This window comes from Styela clava, chromosome 1 (assembly GCF_964204865.1).
Source record: "Styela clava chromosome 1, kaStyClav1.hap1.2, whole genome shotgun sequence".
Lineage (NCBI taxonomy): Eukaryota > Metazoa > Chordata > Ascidiacea > Stolidobranchia > Styelidae > Styela > Styela clava.
In genome coordinates, this window is record NC_135250.1 from 19,759,835 (window position 1) to 19,779,674 (window position 19,840).

General features: G+C 33.9%; 1 protein-coding gene across 1 annotated transcript; it reads right to left on the bottom strand.

Annotated features, from left to right (window-relative positions):
• Positions 1-3,473: 3,473 nt before the first annotated feature.
• Positions 3,474-14,514, bottom strand: LOC120348667 (solute carrier family 15 member 2-like). Its single transcript, XM_039418865.2, has 17 exons — positions 14,408-14,514; positions 13,692-13,759; positions 13,317-13,401; positions 12,830-12,972; positions 12,665-12,756; positions 12,383-12,482; positions 11,365-11,554; positions 9,385-9,545; positions 9,124-9,258; positions 8,567-8,770; positions 8,066-8,188; positions 7,448-7,621; positions 6,501-6,664; positions 5,792-5,903; positions 5,305-5,421; positions 4,877-5,055; positions 3,474-4,511 (listed from the first exon to the last, which is right to left on the bottom strand). Exons 1-17 carry the CDS (start codon positions 14,469-14,471, stop codon positions 4,301-4,303), a joined length of 2,322 nt encoding a protein of 773 aa, XP_039274799.2. The 5' UTR covers positions 14,472-14,514; the 3' UTR covers positions 3,474-4,300.
• Positions 14,515-19,840: the final 5,326 nt, after the last annotated feature.

Sequence of the window (19,840 nt, forward strand, 5' to 3'; positions counted from 1 at the left end):
TTGCTGTATGATTTGAATCGCGAGCTTTTTCTGTCCGTACTGTGCTGACCAGTGGGTAGTTAGCGCGGAAGATTACGTGACAAGATGTGAAATATCTCTCCGCTTTGTCGTCGCTAAAATCGCCCAACTAATGAGACACACGCAGGCTGTTTTTATGGTGGTATAAATATATCCACCTACCATTCATCGTGAAAATGATGGATTTTTCTTTGGAATCAATAATTGTATTATTACTGCTCCGCTAACCAACAGACAAGAAAAAGCGCGGGTTCGTGGAAAGTGATCTCAGTGTGATGTCATAATTGGAAGAGTGTTAATTACCCGTCACATTACTGAGGTCAAATAAAAATAAGGTTTATGGTTACAATAATCAATATAGTGTTATTCTCAGTTCCATATAAGTGTGATTTATACTAAAATAGCAGGACAAAATATAATTGATGTATCTTACTTATAAGAGCCGTTATTAAGCTTAGTTTGGAACAGACCGGCGGGCGACTCATATGGTCTTCGCGGGCGACTTGGTGCCCGCGGGCAACGCGTTGGTGACCCCTGATCCAGCCACTTTCTATTGCGCTCTCCAAACTACATTTGCGTTGCCGCGCGCATTTCGTTTTCCTAGTTTAAGCTTAGGGACTTGGGAAATATTTTATTAGTTGAATTGGATTGGAATATTTGACCTCGTCTTTCACTCCGAACAAGGCCATGTAAAACCGTCCACTGGTATCTAAAGATGTGTAACGTGTTTTCTTTCGGAAGAACCGCAACCTTTCACTGCTGCATTGACTTTGGCAAAATTAATATACAGTATCCTTGTGAAGATAGAAGGTATGCGTATGCGAAACCGAGATGTGCACCTGTTATGCCAACATAGTTGAGTCAAACGTTTTGAATACTAATACATCACACGCATTTTTCTGCGTGCTTCGGTTGTACGTAGTAACGCGCACATTTTTGCGCACATGCATCAAATTCCACTTGATTATTGAGCTATAGGTTCTTGACGAGCTTTTGTGTATGATTTAATTCCATAGAATTTGTATGCTGTTCTAAAGAATACTAGTTTCAGCTTTTTCATTCTCTTAAACCGCCTGTTGAAAGTGAGTTTTGTAATATTGCGTGTTGGTTTCCAACATCCTTAAATCGGTGATGCCAGTAAATCTTTAATACAAAAAGATCAGTAACATCTGCAATAAAACAGCAGTATCCACTCAAATGACAGCTGGGGGATGGATACTCTTAGTATCTGCTCCATCGCGTGCCTCTTACAGTCTTACCAGTTTACATGCGTGTCAATCAGTATCTAAGCTCAGCCAGAGACAAAAAGTTTCGGACTGCAGTTGGCGTGACGAAATGTTTTTAAATATATATTCAACAATAAGATTATTTGATTGCATACTACTGAAAGTTTCGCCTTATATGTCTTTTCCCATTGCACTATTCCTTTACTGATATTCGATAATATGACGCTCATCTGACATAGTTCTTAAAGTGTGTAGATGGGTATAATCTTTTCCACGCTGTTCAGATGGGAATGCGCGAATATATATAAGAATTGCTAATATTGGTTTGCAATGCGATGAAATCCCATCTTGGCATTTCTGCCTCTCGCAATCGCTGTGTATACTTATCGGGGAAGTTCTGCGGCGTGGTTATCAAATGAAAAAAAAAACATGGGAGTATTTTTTCTACTTCTCTACTACCATCAAACCTTGACATTTTGTGAAAACTTTTTTCCATGCAACCTTTTTTAAAACATCCCTAACAACCACAATTAATTCTGTTATTAAACTTCCGAAACAAACACACAAAATCATCAACAGATGCATATCACCAAGTATTGCGATATTGCTGAATTGATCTTTATTTTACCATTTTTCATGTAATTCTTTTTGGTAAACCTGTTATCTATCGTAAATACAGCACATTTGACAATGCTGTAGTGTGACTATTTTGGCCTCACATTTTTGATATTTGTAGTTTGAAATCTTGGGGCTCTGTCAAACAAAGGTACATACAAAATATTGGTTGTAAATTGCAAAACATGATCATGTTGTTGGAATATCTTGGCATTTTACCACCCGTATATCATTCATTGTTGAGAATATTAATAAAATCATAAAATTTAAAAATCCGTTTTCGTGAAATTTTTGTTGTAGCTGAATTCCAGGGACAGCATGACAACAGGCAAGAGAAGCACGATCGCCTCTTTCATCCTTGGAGGCCGCCGATCGGTTATCTGGGAGCACGAACAAACAGATGGAAATGCAAATATATATTATATAATTACAATGTATTTTTATAGAAGAGAAGAAGCAAAAGTGTTGAAAGTCTTTGGTAGTTTGAAAAGCATTACATTCTTTCTCAGGGATATACTATAAAATGTAGTAATTTTCTCATTCTTGTTCCCGTGATATCATTATTTTTCACTGCGTCGTCGTGATCATCCCGCTGCATAACAATTCTCGCTAACAAATAATTGTTCTCCACCGGGCGTATATCCACTTGAACCACTGGCGACTGCATTAGCAGACTTGTATTGTTAATTTCAACCAAAACGGGTATTTTGAAATAGTACCCTTTATTTTACGCGTATGTTTCGACAGTATTTCCATATACTGTATATGGGTCGCGACCCAAAGCTGGGCTCAACAAACATCTAAAAGTTATTGATTTTATTTCCTAGTAAATTTGGTGCTTGCATAGTTTGTGCACCAAGATTGCGCACAACCTGAACATAGTACTGTAACAGGTTATGGTTCAGGTTGTGCGTCATTATGATGCACATGTTTGACGAAAAACACTATACAAATATCTCAATAAATACCTAAAAGTTATTGATTTTATTTCCTAGTAAATTTGGTGCTTGCGTAGTTTGTGCACCAAGATTGCGCACAACCTAAACATATCATTGTAACAGGTTATGGTTCAGGTTGACGTCATTATGATGCACAGGTTTGACGAAAAACACTAATACAAATATCGAGCCGTAAAAAAATTGCTCAAGGCTGCAGAGCAAACTCCACACCCATGTAGAAATGATGGGCAATGACCACAGGATGAATAATCACTAATAAAAAAAACTTTATGTCTGAAATCAAACTTGGGCCAAAAATGTCCCCTTATCTGCCGGACTATATACTGTACAAGTCAAACACTATGTCCGCAAACATTTATTTCTAATTGCATATCTTGAATATATGCAAATTTGAGTTCTATATAAGAAAAATCATTTCGCATGGATTTTAATTTATGAATCATAGATAAATTACATAATATTCTATACATAAAAATGTGAATAATCTATTATTTTCATGTTTTCGTTTGCTGGATTCAAAGGCAGTCGTTAATACAACCGCAACGATTGGTAGCAATGCTCTGAAATTTCTGTCAAGACATGTGGCTGAAGGGTCTGCGTTTCAATTCCCCAGATTGCCTTATAATTCCACTCACATGCTAAAACAGTCTTGGCGTGGCCTACAAGAATTGTTTTAATTCAAGTATGTATTTCAAAATCACTGATATATCACATAATTTCAATTCAAAAGATGATAAGAATGCACTTAGAAAAATTATTAGAATTAAAACTAAATATAGAAGCTGAAAATGTTGAGAATAATATACACAGTTAAGTGGGAAATTCGATGATGATAAACCGCCCCGATGATAAACAAGATATATCAGCAGTGGGTCGATTCATAAAATAACTAAAACGCTTGTCCGCATGAATTACTGGCGAATTTTAAGACCAAGCAGAAACTCGACCGATTAGTCGAGATTGTGATTCTTCTTAAGTTTATTATTTGTTGAATGTAAAAACGATATTGGGATCAAATGACTTGTTTCAAGAGTGTTTGGTACATCTACCGTTATCTGTCTTATGTCAAGATTATATTGAATAATACATTTTTAGGTTAATATGTCATATGCAAATAATTCCCGCTAAATGAGTTAACGAGTAAGTGTGTTTATTCTAGAATTTTATGATATAGGTATAAAAACTTTTCTGTTTAGGCTTCTCCGAATATTCCAACTAAAGCGTTTAAATGTATTGTTAAGATAATTTGGATATTTTTATTTATAAGTTTAAATTGATTGATTTTTCGAAGAATATCGAAACCCAAAAATTATTTGTTGCACATAATTCAGAATAGTACGATGCTTTAAAATAAGGTCATTGTTTCTATGTACTCATCATTAAGTTATTATAAAAGGCAATGAATAACCTTAAAACATCGTTTTATTTTTATTTTAACACTTTCCCAGTATGTTAACACTTTTATCTCTAAATTTATCCTATCTAAAGCTCAGTAACATAGTGGTTATCATTTGCAAAGTCATCATTTCCAGGGCTGAAAGCAATATTCTCGTACACATTTTCAGTTTTTCCCTTCGAATCTAAAGATGCCAGTGATTTTTCATCGGGTGGATCACCGGCTTCAAGACGGGCTTTTCTCCGATGCTCCTCCATCATTTCCTCTTCAAATTCATCTTCATCAACTGGAACGTAACTAGGAATATAAAAGTTCGAATTTAATATAAAACTGATGTGTCCAAGTTTTATCTTTGCGTTATAGTATTGAATATTCAATAAGAATATTTCAAATTAATGGCTGCGCCAAAAAAATTGATAACTCCCCTGTGTCGTGAAAAGATGGGAACTGAATTATCCATAGGCCATACCTAAATAAGTAGGAAGAAGCACATCTATTAGGTACGTCCTGAGGGTACGTAAGATGGTGGCGTTACATAAGCACATGCGATAGAACAACAACGAAAATAATTTCACGTCTCCAGTAAAGCATTGACTGCAATTGATCGGTACAGTACGAAAGTTTTATTAACGTTATACTGAAGTCAAGTTATTTATACTCACAAATAAGCCAATATAATGAACACAATCATGGCTACAAAAATAAGTCCCGCAAAAAGTAAAAATTCGCCAACTTGGGATTCTATTCCTTGTACTCCGGTAATAATAAGAACGATAATGTTCCCAAATGATACAGTCAGCAACCAAATACTCGTTACCACAGATTTCATGCTGGGTGGTGCCTATAATACAAATATGTTGACGTAGGAAAAACTTGAACAGTAAAAATGTTAACTTGTCATTATAATTGCAATATTTCGTTAAGGCTAGCTTAGCTTTGTTCAGCTACAAGTCTACAACGCAAATTATATAGAGCTCGTGCTATGGATTTGTGGGACTGTTAATGAAATCATTTATTTTGAATAGATTCAAATCTTTCTATACTAATATGTATACAATGATTTTCTAAACTCCCACGATGCGATTCATACCTGAGTATACGAGAATTCCAGTCCAGTAACAGAAAGAAAAACTTCACCAACTGTTATGATGAAAAACTGTGGAAATATCCAGGCGACGCTGAGGGAACTTGGATTCAAATCTAATCTCTAAAAGACAACATAAATGAGATCACTTCATAGTTAGCTAACAAACTTTATTAGTTCTTCAATTTAAGTTGCTATTCCGTACAGTATGTTTATATATTTTTATATAAGTCTATACGTAAATTGTGATATATAAGAAATTCAGACCAATGCTCAAATATATGGAAATGAATATTGGTAATGTTGGCCTCGTATGACTTTGAAGTATAGTTTTTTAACGTTTTCCTCCGTCTTTAAGTATTGAATAGTTGAAATCGAACGATCCAATAGTTGTAGAGAAAGCAATTTTCTCATACCAATAAACACAACTCTAAAAAGGACAACAACAACAATTTTGTAATTGGTGTCCAATATTAGGAAAACACATATTTACCGTATAATAAGAAGTGTCGTTTAACACAATAGTATAAACAGCTCCAACTTCGACATCGATCGAACCGCTAAAAAGGCTATTTTTATCTGAATCTTGCACTTCAAAGTTCGTACTGTAAAATCACTTGATTTTTGAATACATTGAATCGACTCAGGAGCATGGATCAGGGAATGCCGATTGCTGTTCGCAATGGCAAATTACAAAATAAAACTGCTAGCATATTTCCCTATAGTTTGCATAAAATAAAATTTCAATGAAGCTGCCTCAAAAATCATGCCTATTTGCCTAGGGACCATTCGAATAGTACATAGGAATGTATATGCATCTATATTCCTATTTTTTTTTTTTAAAAACATTCGAAGTTTTACAGCATATTATCGTTTCATGTAATGGTAGCATGAAAAATATTTCGCTGCAGGAGAGCTTATTTGGCAGAATACCAATTGTATAATTACCAGGATTATCTATTAGCATGAAATCTTTAGTCAATAAGAGCAATAGTATATGGTTAAATCAATCTATTTACAACCAAGAAGCGATACAATTCGATAATAATGATAAATAAATATTCTTTCAGTTTTTCTTATTCCTCGTACTATATCGCGCTAAACATGCCTTGATGTTTAATTTCCCAATGAAAACAGTCATTTTTCAGTTAGGATAACCTTTGGTAAAAAAGTTCAATAAAGAGAAGAATGTTATATCTTACGTTCCAATATCCACTAAAATTTCCTCTGATTTTTCTCCTCCCTCCATGTGAACTACTTTGGGATCTCCATGAGTAATATGAACCGTTAGATTTTGACCAATCCGGGCATTTACAAACGAAAATTTACCGCCACCATCTTCAGATTTGTCAATTATCATTTCTTCCTATATGTAAGAACGTAGCCTTGTTAAAAGCTTTTTATTTCAAGCATTTTTCCTTTACGTATTAGCATTTCCGCAAAATGGCGTAAACATACTTGTCTCAATTGATGACATAATGCATGAACAATATGGTGGAACTGAACATAAGTATATTCCATTTATTTTATATAGGTCAATTCACATGTTATAACATAACACAAGAGCACTTAAATATATTTACATGGCGGCGACAATAAACTATCACAATATCAGCAAAATTCCCGCCAAACGTTTATTGAATTGCGACGAATGTCTTGTGCAGGTGTACCTACGAACTAAACATAAACTAACATCAACATTTGAAGAAAAATATCGTTCACTGGTAGAAAATAAAAGTATCGGCCTTTCGCCGGCTTCTCCCATTTTTAAGCGTTTAAAATTCGAAATCCAATATTCTAGTAGTTGCGCAGAATGACACTACAGCACCGAGCTCCATTTTGTGTCCAATAAATGAAGAGCAATTCAGTATTGGAAAATGAAATAAGAACTCGTCGATTATTCCTTTAGAGCTCTCTGGAGGTGTTAGTCGTTTACAAGTACGACTTTTCTCGAACATGTAATGTTATATTACTACGAGTCTACTTTGTATCGTAGTAGCGAATAAAGTAGAAAAGTCTTTGTTTTTGCAGTAATATCTAAATGTGATATCCATGTATAGACAACAATCCTGGATAGAACAATGTTACAATGGTACTTTAACATAATAACATCGGATGTGTTCTCATCTATTATAAAACAGAATCTTACGGAGGTAACGTAATCGTCTTCATCTGCATCTCCGCGAAATAATACATCATACACGGTTTCTGCAGTAGGTTTTATATTTTTTGTTTTCTCGTTTCCCGTACAAGATTCATACGTCAATGTTATCTCAGGAAATTGATTTACATTGATGAATTGGAAATTCTGCGAATCACTGATCTGCAATAGTAATTTGTCAGTTATGCATATTTGAATGACAGATAATATAGAAAAACACTCATGTTTGTTCGGTTCGTAAAGAATGACAGTTTGATCAAGCAGTGTATTCCTTTTTGTCACGATCCAAAATTAGGAAGGACATTTCTTATTTGAAGTATATTTTCCCCACTGGCCTAAATCCAAACATAAGACCACATTGCATTTTATTTGGATCTTTGCAAATTCTTTTTTTTTCTATTGTAAATCACGAAAAACTTTACAACAAAAGAACTATTGGCACCATTCAAATATAAAATTTCTTTTATATACTATATGGCACTAGAAATATAGATTGTATTAATTTGAACATAAATGAATGCGGTATTCAATTGAATTCTACTCATATTATCTATAGTGTGACAAAGAGGCGAAAACGGAGAATTCATGATATAACATTAAACTTACATTGCCACTATTAACATTAAAAGTAAGTTCCGAGTCATTTGTTCCAATTTGCAGGTCGCAATTAGCTTCATTTAATATGCGAATAGCATATTCTCCCCGCCCTGGCAACGGCGTAATTCGTTTCTGAAAAATGAAGAATAATCGTGAAAAAAAAGAAGAAATTTGAAAAACGTGCAAATGTAGATTTGGATGGATTACAAGACTGACAACCCATTACGTTTTCTATACCTTTAATGCCCTTACATATGACGTAAGTCAATGATTCTTACCTATACGATCAAATTCTATGATGACTCTAATTTGAAATGCAATTCAAATAGAAATTGGTCTAAACTAAACCGTATAATCATATTAAGACAAATAATTAGGAATGGAAATCCACTTTTAACGATAGAAATGCATTTTCTTCAAACAAAATTACTCGATTGAACTGGGATAATCAATCATATTTCTGATCAATGAACAAAGCGTGATATCTAAACCACTTTTGTTTCTCGTTACCTCAATTTCAATTTGCAGTATAGCGGCAAGAATAAAAGAAACTCCAGCAAGAAATAATCCGAGTGTCATTCTCTTCAGAGGAGTGAAGTCGAGTTTTAAATATCTTAGGAAAGGATACAAAGTAACTTCGAATAAAGGAATCAACGTCACGATGAAGATTGGGTTGAGGGTTTCAATTTGATCTGGCTTTAGATGTATGTTACCCTGCAGGAGAGAAAGCAGTGTTGTTGAAGTATTAAGTTATGGAAGTCTGACTAATACTGCTTGAAACAGTTCTTCATACATCCTTGTGTAGCATACTTCTCTTATAACGAAACTTTCCATAAATATATACTACGGCAAAACGTAGAATTATATTAGCACATAGTCATTTAATGCAAATATGTTGATGAAAACCAAAAGAATTCTTGTATTCAAATTAGAAGTTTCAAGACATAAAAAGTAGAGGTGACTTAAAAATAGTAAAACTAAATTCAGTGAAAAATTGGCAAAAGTTATAGACATAATATGCTTTTTGTGTGTTCATCGAATATGTTTGTGATATATTTATCAATTACCAAATGCCCGTCTAATTCAATGCACTGGAGTGTCCAACGTGAACCTTGTTGGTCGAATAACGCCCAGAAAAACGGAAGAGGAATGAAGAGAATGAAAACTCGAAGAACGTATTTTGTGTCTCTGATCATTTTCTCCTGAAATTATAGGTTTTTGTTTTAACTCTGTTATCTTAAATGAAAACACACACCACTGAACCATTGTAACCATTTGATATAGATTGAGGTAAAAACTTATTTAATTGTATTGAAGCGTTCACTCACGTCTGCCTTTGCATTATCAAGCCAGTGTTCCTTGGTCCTTTCTTTTTTCGGAGTTTTGTACCAGTGTTTTATACCTGATCCAATGCAATGACAAAATCTCCAGAATACGCTTCCTTCTGGTGGATTTTTTGTGTACCATTTTGAACCGGCAACGAAGAGAACTGAGAGAAACAACAAACAAAGTGAAAAACGCAAACGGATTAGGAGATAAATTAGCTCGAAAACTGAAAATAGCAATAGGTGAATATTGAAGAAGCTATTGAGAGTGTGATTATAATTATATATATCTATTAGGGATGGGCCGAGATTCGGATCCAGACTCGGATTCGAGTCGAATCCACGCATTTTTTGGACTCGAATTCGATTTCAAGTCCACGTCATTTTCACCGTGTTTTTACTAATTTACGCCTATGTTTGTACTTTTCTCTCTATAAATCTCAGTACATATCCTAACTCAGGGGTGGGCGAACTACGGCCCGTTGGGTTATTCAATCTGACCATCCTGATGCTGCCACAATCAAACTAAAAGCAAATTTAGATGCTTCAGCTAAAAAAATAGCTCAAGGAATTTGTTGAGATCGTGATAAAAATTAGTTTTGGCACGAGGCTTATGGTTTCCACTCTTGTTTTTGTAACACTTTAAATATTGGGCATAAAATGTGAATTTTTACGTCACATTTACATGACCCGCCAGCCTAGATGGGCGAAATTTTGGCCCCTGGTCAAAAAACCTTGCCCACCCATGCCCTAACTGATTAAAACGCATTTTAAAAAATATTAATCGCTTATAACAATGATGTCGCCGCCAGTCGCATTCGAAAACTATATATCCTTTTCGGTATACACATGAACAATAAAATATGTGTTAGCGCAATATTTTCGAGTCTTCGATTCGCGTGTAATTGAAACATGCTCTGAATCAAACCATGAGGGATTCTATAATACCTCTTCTAAATCTAGTTTATAACGTGCAATCTTTTCCCAAAAAAGGGAGCAATGGAAAGCATTGAGAATGTCTACATGTACTACTAAATTGCAAGCAGATGTACCACATCTACCATTTGCGCACGAGTCATAGTAAGAAGTACATGGAATTATGTATAAGCCTTGTAGTCAAAAGCTTTGTAAGAATTTCACAATAGCAACCTAGAATTAACGGTAGGTGGTGGGCTGGGAATGCAGTTCACAATCAAGGTTCACATTGACACACGTTTACGTTTGTATTATGATCGCCAAAAAAAAAGGAAAAATTTATTTTTGAAATGATTCAACAGCTACCTGTGGAACCATTAGGCAAAAAATACGAACTACGACGTATGTTTGTGAGCGCACGTGGCTGTAGCATGGTTTTCTATTTTTTCATGATGACGTCACGGACTCGGCAGATTCGATTCGAGTCCTTGGCCTATGGTCCTTTCCCCGAGCATCGACTTCCTTGTTTACTTGGTGACATTGGTCAATCAGCAAGATACAAAGAGTGACGTAACAGTGCTCCCATTTCGCATCCGCTCAGACACTTTTCTCCCTCAGACAGATTTTCAAGCGTGGTCGTAAACATTACCTCGTTTTCACGTTTTTGAACTCTATTCGTTAGTTTTCAGACGTGTTTCGGAAACTTAAATATAAATCAAATAATTCGATGATCACTTTGTCTTCCTAGGAGTTTTAATTTAATTTGCCGTAATAAAAAATTAGTGTAGAAATAGCTGTGATAGACTAGGCTAAAATTCTTTACCGGTACTTTCAAAAAACAGATTGTTGTATGCGATGAATCATAATGATGGTTTGAAACACATACCCTATTTTACAGGCGCCAACTCGCAAAAGCACTCTAAAAATAGCCCCGAAAGTTTTGCAATGGTAAAGTATAGGAAGAATATTCCAGGGGTCAAAGATCGGGAAAAGGTCCATTACTCGGATTCGTCGAATCTCTGTAATGCCGGACTCGTCCCATCCCTAATATCTATTTGTGTTACTTACTGAGGGCGACACACATGAGTGCTGCTGGAACTCCAAAGGCAAGTGCGTAGCATTCGTCGAATATTGGATCTGTCTGATTGGGATAACAATCAACATCAGCCCTTAGTATAGGAGTCACAAATGTCGATATCAAACTTCCAGCGTTGATTGCGAAGTAAAACAGCGAGAAAAACTGTTTTCGCACGACGGTCTGCAGCGAGAGAAAAAAATTTAGATTACTTTCGATTCATTAAAAATAATTGTACTTTTTAAATGTTGTGAAGATATGAACACAATATTCAAAAAGTTTATATTGTCTAAAAGCATGTATAAACTACTATTAAGTTTTGTCATAAATGAAATGAAATACACAACATTAATAAGCACTATTCTATCCAATTAAAGAGTCCAGATGTACACTAACACAAATGTATTTCTGTAACGTTTGGTACGAACAGAGTCAGACTTCCTCAGATAAGCAGTTTACAACAATCAATTGGATAGAATAGTCATGTTTATTCAAGCTACAATATACTTACAGTATACGCATACGGATCCACTAGCATAAAGGCATAGAGAAAAGATAGGAAGTTAGTCTCGCGCAACCCAACTCAAATTAATAAGCACATTCATTTCACGATTTATAGGAATTTAAAACATTTTCATGAATTACAACCACAATTCATTTGGTAACACCAATACAAACATGTAGTGACACGAGGTACGATTGTTCATTGTGATGTGTGATAAATATACGACACAAAGGACATGGGTCCCTGTGTTACACAATGTTTGAAAATGTAAAATTCAACAAAATTAAACCTTATAACTTCTTTTTTAATTGAAAATTTATATTTTTCAGTTCAAAAACAACAACACAAATATCTCACGAACACTATAAATTGTTTCCAAAACTGAGATCTAACTGGAATACAACGATTTAGTTTATAGAAGAAACAATGGAAGAAACTGACTTAACGCAATTGGTCTCAAATCTAATTTTTCTGATGGTCACAGACTGGAATAATTTAACAATCACCTGTTCTGGTTTGAATTGGTCACCACCGAAGGACGATACACACGGTTTTATCCCACCAGTTCCACATGCAATGAAGAATAATCCAAGCATGGATAGTACACTAGAGTGAAATTATTTAATTTTTTTTAACTGAATTAAAAATAATATAAATGTAAGATATACTTTTTTTATGAAGTATGTAACAAATATTTTTTAGAATGTGTATATTAGAACAGTCGAAGCAAAATAAGGTTAAAAACGTGAATATCTGAATGCATTGAAATTCTTATATAAATTGCTTACACATGGGCGGTCGCAGAAGGAATGAATGGTATGGATCCAATTGTTTTAATGATGTGACCAAATATGTAGACAATGGACAGAAGTATAATCGTCTGAAAAAAAAGAAAAATTGGTATAAGTGAACATGAAATTAGAAAATGAAAATCAAATTAAAATTTCACTTACTTTATACTTTCCCCAGTACGAATCAGCAATGATAGCCCCAATAACCGGAGTAAAGTATGCAAGTACCGTGAATGCGTGATAAACAGCAGTTGCCGTATCGTCGTCAAATTTCAAATAATTTCTCAAGTACAGAAGTAAAACAGCTTGAAAATAAATTGGGAAAATGTATGCTTTTAAAATATAAATTATAATATCTTGTCTAGCAATTATAAAAGGAATAAAACTATGTGAAATTTGTGTAAATTTAAGGTTTATCAACCACACGTTAACCCTCTGAGGGCAATTGATTCAAAAAGATGGCATTGTTCCTACGTGGGCTGCTGACTGCCCGGGCTAACAAGTAATCAGATAAAAAAGAATACGATTGATGATTATTACGCCTGGTAATATTATGCTAATAACACAAAATGTCCAAAATAATTGTCTTTAGTCAGTAAACTCTTATATTGACCAGTTTATTATAGTTAGGCGAAAATGTGTAACTTACATCTCATTCCATAATATGAAAATCTTTCACAAAATTCCATTCCAACAATGAATAAAACATGTTTCGGGTAACGACGCCACTGTTCCTAAATGTTAAAAAGAAATATGTAGGTCCAGTAACAGAGGATTTTTTATATTTCACGTTAGCACATACACGTGATTCGAATCTGCATCTTTCAACACGAGTTTTCACCGCTTATAATTGAGTCGTTAAAACTTCCTATACAAGAGTTCACTTGAGGGTGAGGGCTCCTTCTTTTATGGGATGAACATGAGACCTGATATCAAAAATTATTTACGTCAATGCATTTCCCATGCGATATCCTTGTTTAAAATAAGATTTTATATTTTGAATATTTGGAATAAATATAGATACCCCACAGGATAATTTTTCTTCTTCGTCTGCATAATGATAAACGTCAATGTCAGAGTTCGAGCTTGTTGCTGTAAAACAGAGAAAACAAGTTGAAAATTTTGAAAAACCATCTTTTGGCTTAATACGCAAACGATCTATCTTTCATCAATGTAAAACACTGTGAGTTGAAAGTGAAAAAATAATTAATATCTACTTTGAAATGGGTAATTAGAATCTATTATTACTCAAAACACTGACGCTAGCAGAATCTTTGTCTAGTAGACGACATGTTTATCATCCGTTGATTTACGTATATTATGCGTGTGCAGACTCGTTTTACGAGGACGGCATAATAATTGTCCGGCAGCGAACAACGTATTTAACACCCGATTATAGGTATTTGAATTTCCACGAAGTTCGTTGATTTACGTACTGTTTGCTCTATATATCGTCGAGAGAAAAAACGATTATGGTTCGGATATAAGATGCTACAGGATGAATATTGCAGAACAACAGTTGTTACGGACGAGATATAGTTAGTGTTGGTTATATTAAGCATTAAAACTTTAGGTAATAACGAAAAATACACACATACATGATTAGATCTCAAACAAGCTAAAAATAATGTGCAAATATTGATTGCATTTGCGTAGTATGCATAATATCGTTTTCATATAATGATGCAATATTTAGGAGTCTGATTATTTTGATAATCTCACAAAATTTTATTTACTTACCACTCGACTTTCTACTGTCTTTCTTTTTCATTTCTTCCTCTTTGAGGTCGCCTACATCCCCCATGATGTACAGCTTTCTATATTTCTCTTTGTAGTATATATGCCGTTCTAATTCATATTTAGAAATATTGAATATGTAAAAAAGAGATGACAAGAAGAAAAATTATTTTAAAAAATAAGGCTTCACTATATATACAAACACAATATAATCCAAATACAACGTTTTGCTTTTCTAACACGAGCATACAGTTGTCAGTGGAACGCATATGTATCATGGTCGTCAGACGATTTCTTTTCTACGAGAAGATGGCAATACTATACGCCAACTACTTTTCGCCAACTAGGCATCACACTAACGTTATACCCGATCACTTAGATTTAAAAATATCAGCAAAAACGCGAAAAAAAAAATGTTGATCTTGTAACTGCCTTCAAGTTGTTCGCACTTGCTACATATCAAAATACACTAGAATAGTGTTTTTTCTTTTCTGAGTTATGTTATTTTTCTTTTGCAGAATGTAGAACAAATGATGTTTTGTTTTGACATGAAAAACAGACTAGCCAAAGTGAAACTAAATAATATGCCATCGATTCCTTATAAAGTTGACTTCAAACAGGAGACGTAAGCCTGAATGTAATTTAACTTGACAAATGCCAGACCGCTGCTACTCTTGTTATATATTTTGTGGTGTTCGTTAAACGGCGGAGTGAGTTTTAGAAAGTTCAATGAATCTTTTGGAAATAATTCACAAAAAATAAGAAAAATAATTTTGGAATTGAGTTCAGCTGTAGTAAATATTATTACAAAAAAATTTTTTCCAAGGTTTTTAGTTACAGAAAAAGTCGATTTCCACCTTGATCTTATGCCTACCACAAATTGCGGGAGGGGTTGGATTGATTCGAGAAAGACTGGACAGTCATACACACAACACCCCACTATCACATCCTAGAGAAATTTGCGTCGTAATGCTATCATATTTTTAGCGCGTAGAGACAAATGTGAACTCTACCAAAACCGATAGCAAATTATGTCCGCTGGACGCAAAATAAAACCGAGATAAATAAAAATAGGTCGTCGCGTCGGCAACCATAACGCGCCAATATCCTAGAATAAAATTTGATGTTGTGGTAGAGGTGAGAAGATTTGACACCTTGCTCATCAATAGTACCGAAGATACGAGAAAAATCTTTGTTGAATGGTGTTAGAAGTCACTTGACTACAAAATATTTAGACAAATGCTATAATTTAAATACAAAGAGACAAGTAATTATAGATTTCTGATTAAATATCTTTTCTTTTTTTGTCACAGATCGGGATTTGCCGAACGCGCAACTAAAATCATTTTATTTAAAGATAAGAAATAAGAATAATAGTGGGAAAATTCAAATAAATCTAATAGTGGAAACAATTTTTGTCGAAAATGAAAATGTTTTTAGAGAAAAAAATTCGATTAATTAATTCAACTCAAACCCCAGTTTACTGTTAATTTTACCAGTAATTGCGATTTGCTATTTCAAGAATTATTTAATATTATATTCAAATAATATGTCTAAAACAACGTTCCTGAAAATATACGAATAACAAATAAGAGCACTGTCGATGCCGCCGTTGGTATTTCATACGTAATTCGATATCCTCTCACATCTTTTCAATTTTTATCCAGTTCTCGAATATTTCAAGATGTCTCTAAATAACTATAAAGTATATTTCGACAATTATTTAATATTTCGTTCATTTTTAAATTAAAATTAAAAGGGTAGAGTTAAAATATATGAAAAGATCTTTTTTTTTCAATATTGTATCTCTGCAAAGCCTTGTATAAATGTTGAAAAAAAAATACAATTGATTTCTATTTAAATTGAAGATGCTACGTAGAAGATGTCAAAATACCGCGAAAACGTCTGAGGCATCTAAATATCAAATGCATGCTAATGCTCCCGACGCGGACTTTTCGAACAAATGAAACTTCTATGCTATTTTTCTTTTTATGAGGAACAATGTAAATGCAGTGTACACAAGTAAAAAAAGTTTGTTGTCGTAATTTTATGTGCAGTTTAAAAAAATTGCAAATTAAAAAACATTGCATGTAACAAATTTACTAAAATGGTAGCTGATCCCTTACTCTTGTATGTCTCAAAATCGTATTTTGGTAATGTCTTCAGGTCTCGGTGTTACCTCTTACGTATATTTTTTCCGTTTAACGCATATTTTGATGATGACCGATCTACACATTACAGCAGAATTTTAATCATTTTACGTTTCTTTTCATTTGGCCATTGAATTTTGTGGGTTTGGCGGAACAAACTTACGTCAAAAAATCGAGGTCACTGTACTTTGCAAATTGAAATAACAAGTTTTACCATTAAATATGGCCAAACTTGAAATAATCATCAATTCTATATTCTTAATATATACGTAAACCGCATGTCTCATTTGTTATTACATCACTTAAAATTGCCATTCGTCAAACATTTGAATTGGGATCAATTCCACGAACATATACCGAACAAACGTAGTTAAACTAATATTAACCTCTATTTGTGTAAATGTTCTGTTTTTTTTAAATTGTGAGATAACTACAAATGTGTTTTGGGCAAATAGTGTCGTCCATAATAAATTTAGTACACAAACTGATAATAGATAACTCAAAAAAACAAGTTAGGAAATTCGTTTTAATTTCGATGATCTTTAACACGAGATGATGATATTTGAATACAATCTCGACGGCCTTTGTAACAGTTGATATTTGCTTTGTTCTAGTTTTGGACAAAAATTGTTGGAACTTTTTCAATTATAGTAGATTTTGTTGTCTTAAACATCGAATTCATGATGTATGAATTTCATAGAATCTCCAAGTAATGTTATTCAGGGTTGTGTATTGTAATCTGATTATTCATTTGTGTATTTCAAAGTACTAAATTTAAAGTCTGTTTTCACTTTAATAAATCTATCTATTCTGGTTTCGTAGATAGAGTTGGCTTACCGTATTTGTAATTCACTTTTAACATTATTTTGAATATTATTCAAAAAATATAATGTCAATGTTTGCCAAATTTGACATTTTGAACAACAAAGCAATCATTCTTTGAACGATTGCAATTCAGGTTTTACAAAAATATTCATATTCCTGATTCGGTTTTGATACTCCGTCTCCATCAAACTATGTACATCCGTGGTTCTCAACCTTTCTTGTGTTAGAGTCAAATTCTAAACCTTAAAGTTGTAAGCCGCATAAAAAAAAAAAAACGCAAATTAAAATAGCAACAAAACAAAATTCAAGTATGTATTTTAAAATAATACCATCAACAAGACTGAAAATCAAGTTAACGCTGAACCTGACATTGGCTTTGAATTTGAATTCCGAAGTCAAAAAAGTGAGCCGCAATCATGATGGATTCATTCTCCAGCAGTATATATAACAATAGCTAGTTTCATATTTTCATACTGATATATATTTCAAAATAATTCTCTTTCCAATCACATTGGAACGCCTGATTACATATATAAAGAGTGCGAGCTTTTTTGAAGGCGTGCTAGACATTTTATTTTGCCTTGACAAACTAACAAATAAATATTTTGTTCAAAACTATCTAAACTTTGCACAGTGTACAGGTTAGCCTGCTTGTGATGACTGGAAACATTTAAATCAGTATTCTGAAAGGTAGGCATTGAAACATTCTGGAGGAAAAACATTATGACATCATAATAAAATGTTGCATTCAAAACGACCTAACAGCTACTATAACATCAATCCAACTACTGCACCCTTAGTCTTTCAATTCAAGTCATTGAGTAATTTTTAATGAAATATTTTCACTGAAAATGACTCCATTTTAAACAGTAATGAGATCCGCCGGAGGAATAGTTGAGAGCCGCATGCGTTTCTACGTGCGGCGGTTGAGAATCACTGATGTATATGCTTTCCAGGACGATTGTGCTGTCTACAATTGCAGATTCTGCACTCAGTCTCCATACGTATAGACTAGTTACTGGTATGTGTAATAGATCGCGATAATTTTGCTTGTTCAAATGTTTCTATAAGAAATAACAACAATATTTCTTTTGGGACGCAAACGGTTATGAAATTAAAATTTTTAGGTGTGTATGTCACCACAAACGATACGTTAACATGACACGCTTTACCATAAATATGACATATAACTTTTAAAACTAGTCCGTCAGCTGCGGTGCACGTTACCCATTTTCTGCGCTGGGCTAACGTACAGAACAAAAACCAAACACTGTGATAATCACGACATTACATGAACGTGTACGCAAACCACTACGAACCCGTTGGATCTCACTACTGGGCGGAACCATAACCTCAATTAAACTTGGACTGTGAAAAATTAATGAAAAACATTAAACTCGTATGTTCGTACAGAAATAATTATACAAAAATCACCTGTTTGAATGATGGCAAAGTATATATTAATTGTACTTCGGGGCCAGTCAATTAGGCATAAATATATTCGCGGGAGTCAATATCATGTATTAGACTAAAACGATATTGCAAACAGTAAAGTCACTAAAGATGGTAATATGGTAATGGTATATATATGTAGCCAATTGCGGCGCATGGACGACTTATAATCTGTGATTTTTATGAAAATATATTTGTTCTTCCATTGCTTCCATTTTTTGGTATTTTAATGTGAGTAGATGTTGTATTGTTAAAACAGATAGAAATTCTAGCAAAGTTTGACTATTCTGCAAATGTTCACTTGTGCATATTTACATTACCCAGCAGCGGCGGTCGTTCGTCATTAGAACCTACTTAGCAAACATTCCGAGCTCGCGTAGACTTGCCCCGCTTGTGATCAAATCAAATAAGAATTTATATTGCATGTAACACACAGTTAGCTATTCTTTTCCGGAGTCAATATTTGATGAGCTTTGAAATTATCAAATACTAACCAATCATGAATCAAGGTAAAATGGAACGATTTAAAAGTACCACGCTCGGATCAGTAACGACGTGAATACTAGATATTTTTGTATTATAAAACGAGTTGTAATCCGATGTACGATGATCATATCTAGTTCATCGTTGATTTATCCATTATCACCTCAAATACGATGTTGAAATAGCATGTTTTCACCATATTGACTATAATGCATGCAGTATGGTTAAACTTAGTTAAAATTTAAACCATGCGAAAAATATGATAATGCATGACCCTGCGGAATTCCAACCTATGATCAAACGGCACGTTTCTCACGCGACGGTAGTCAGAATCATGAATATTACAAATATTAAACATCCAACATGAACAATGTGAGTAAATATTTTGACATTTAGAAGTGAGATGAAACAGCGTAATATTTGTTGCTTACGTGTTTTACTGATGGAGTAAATCCCCTCGCGGTTATTTTTTAAAAAGGCCATTGAAAATTCAAAACAAAATTTCATGATCGAAAGCGACACACAA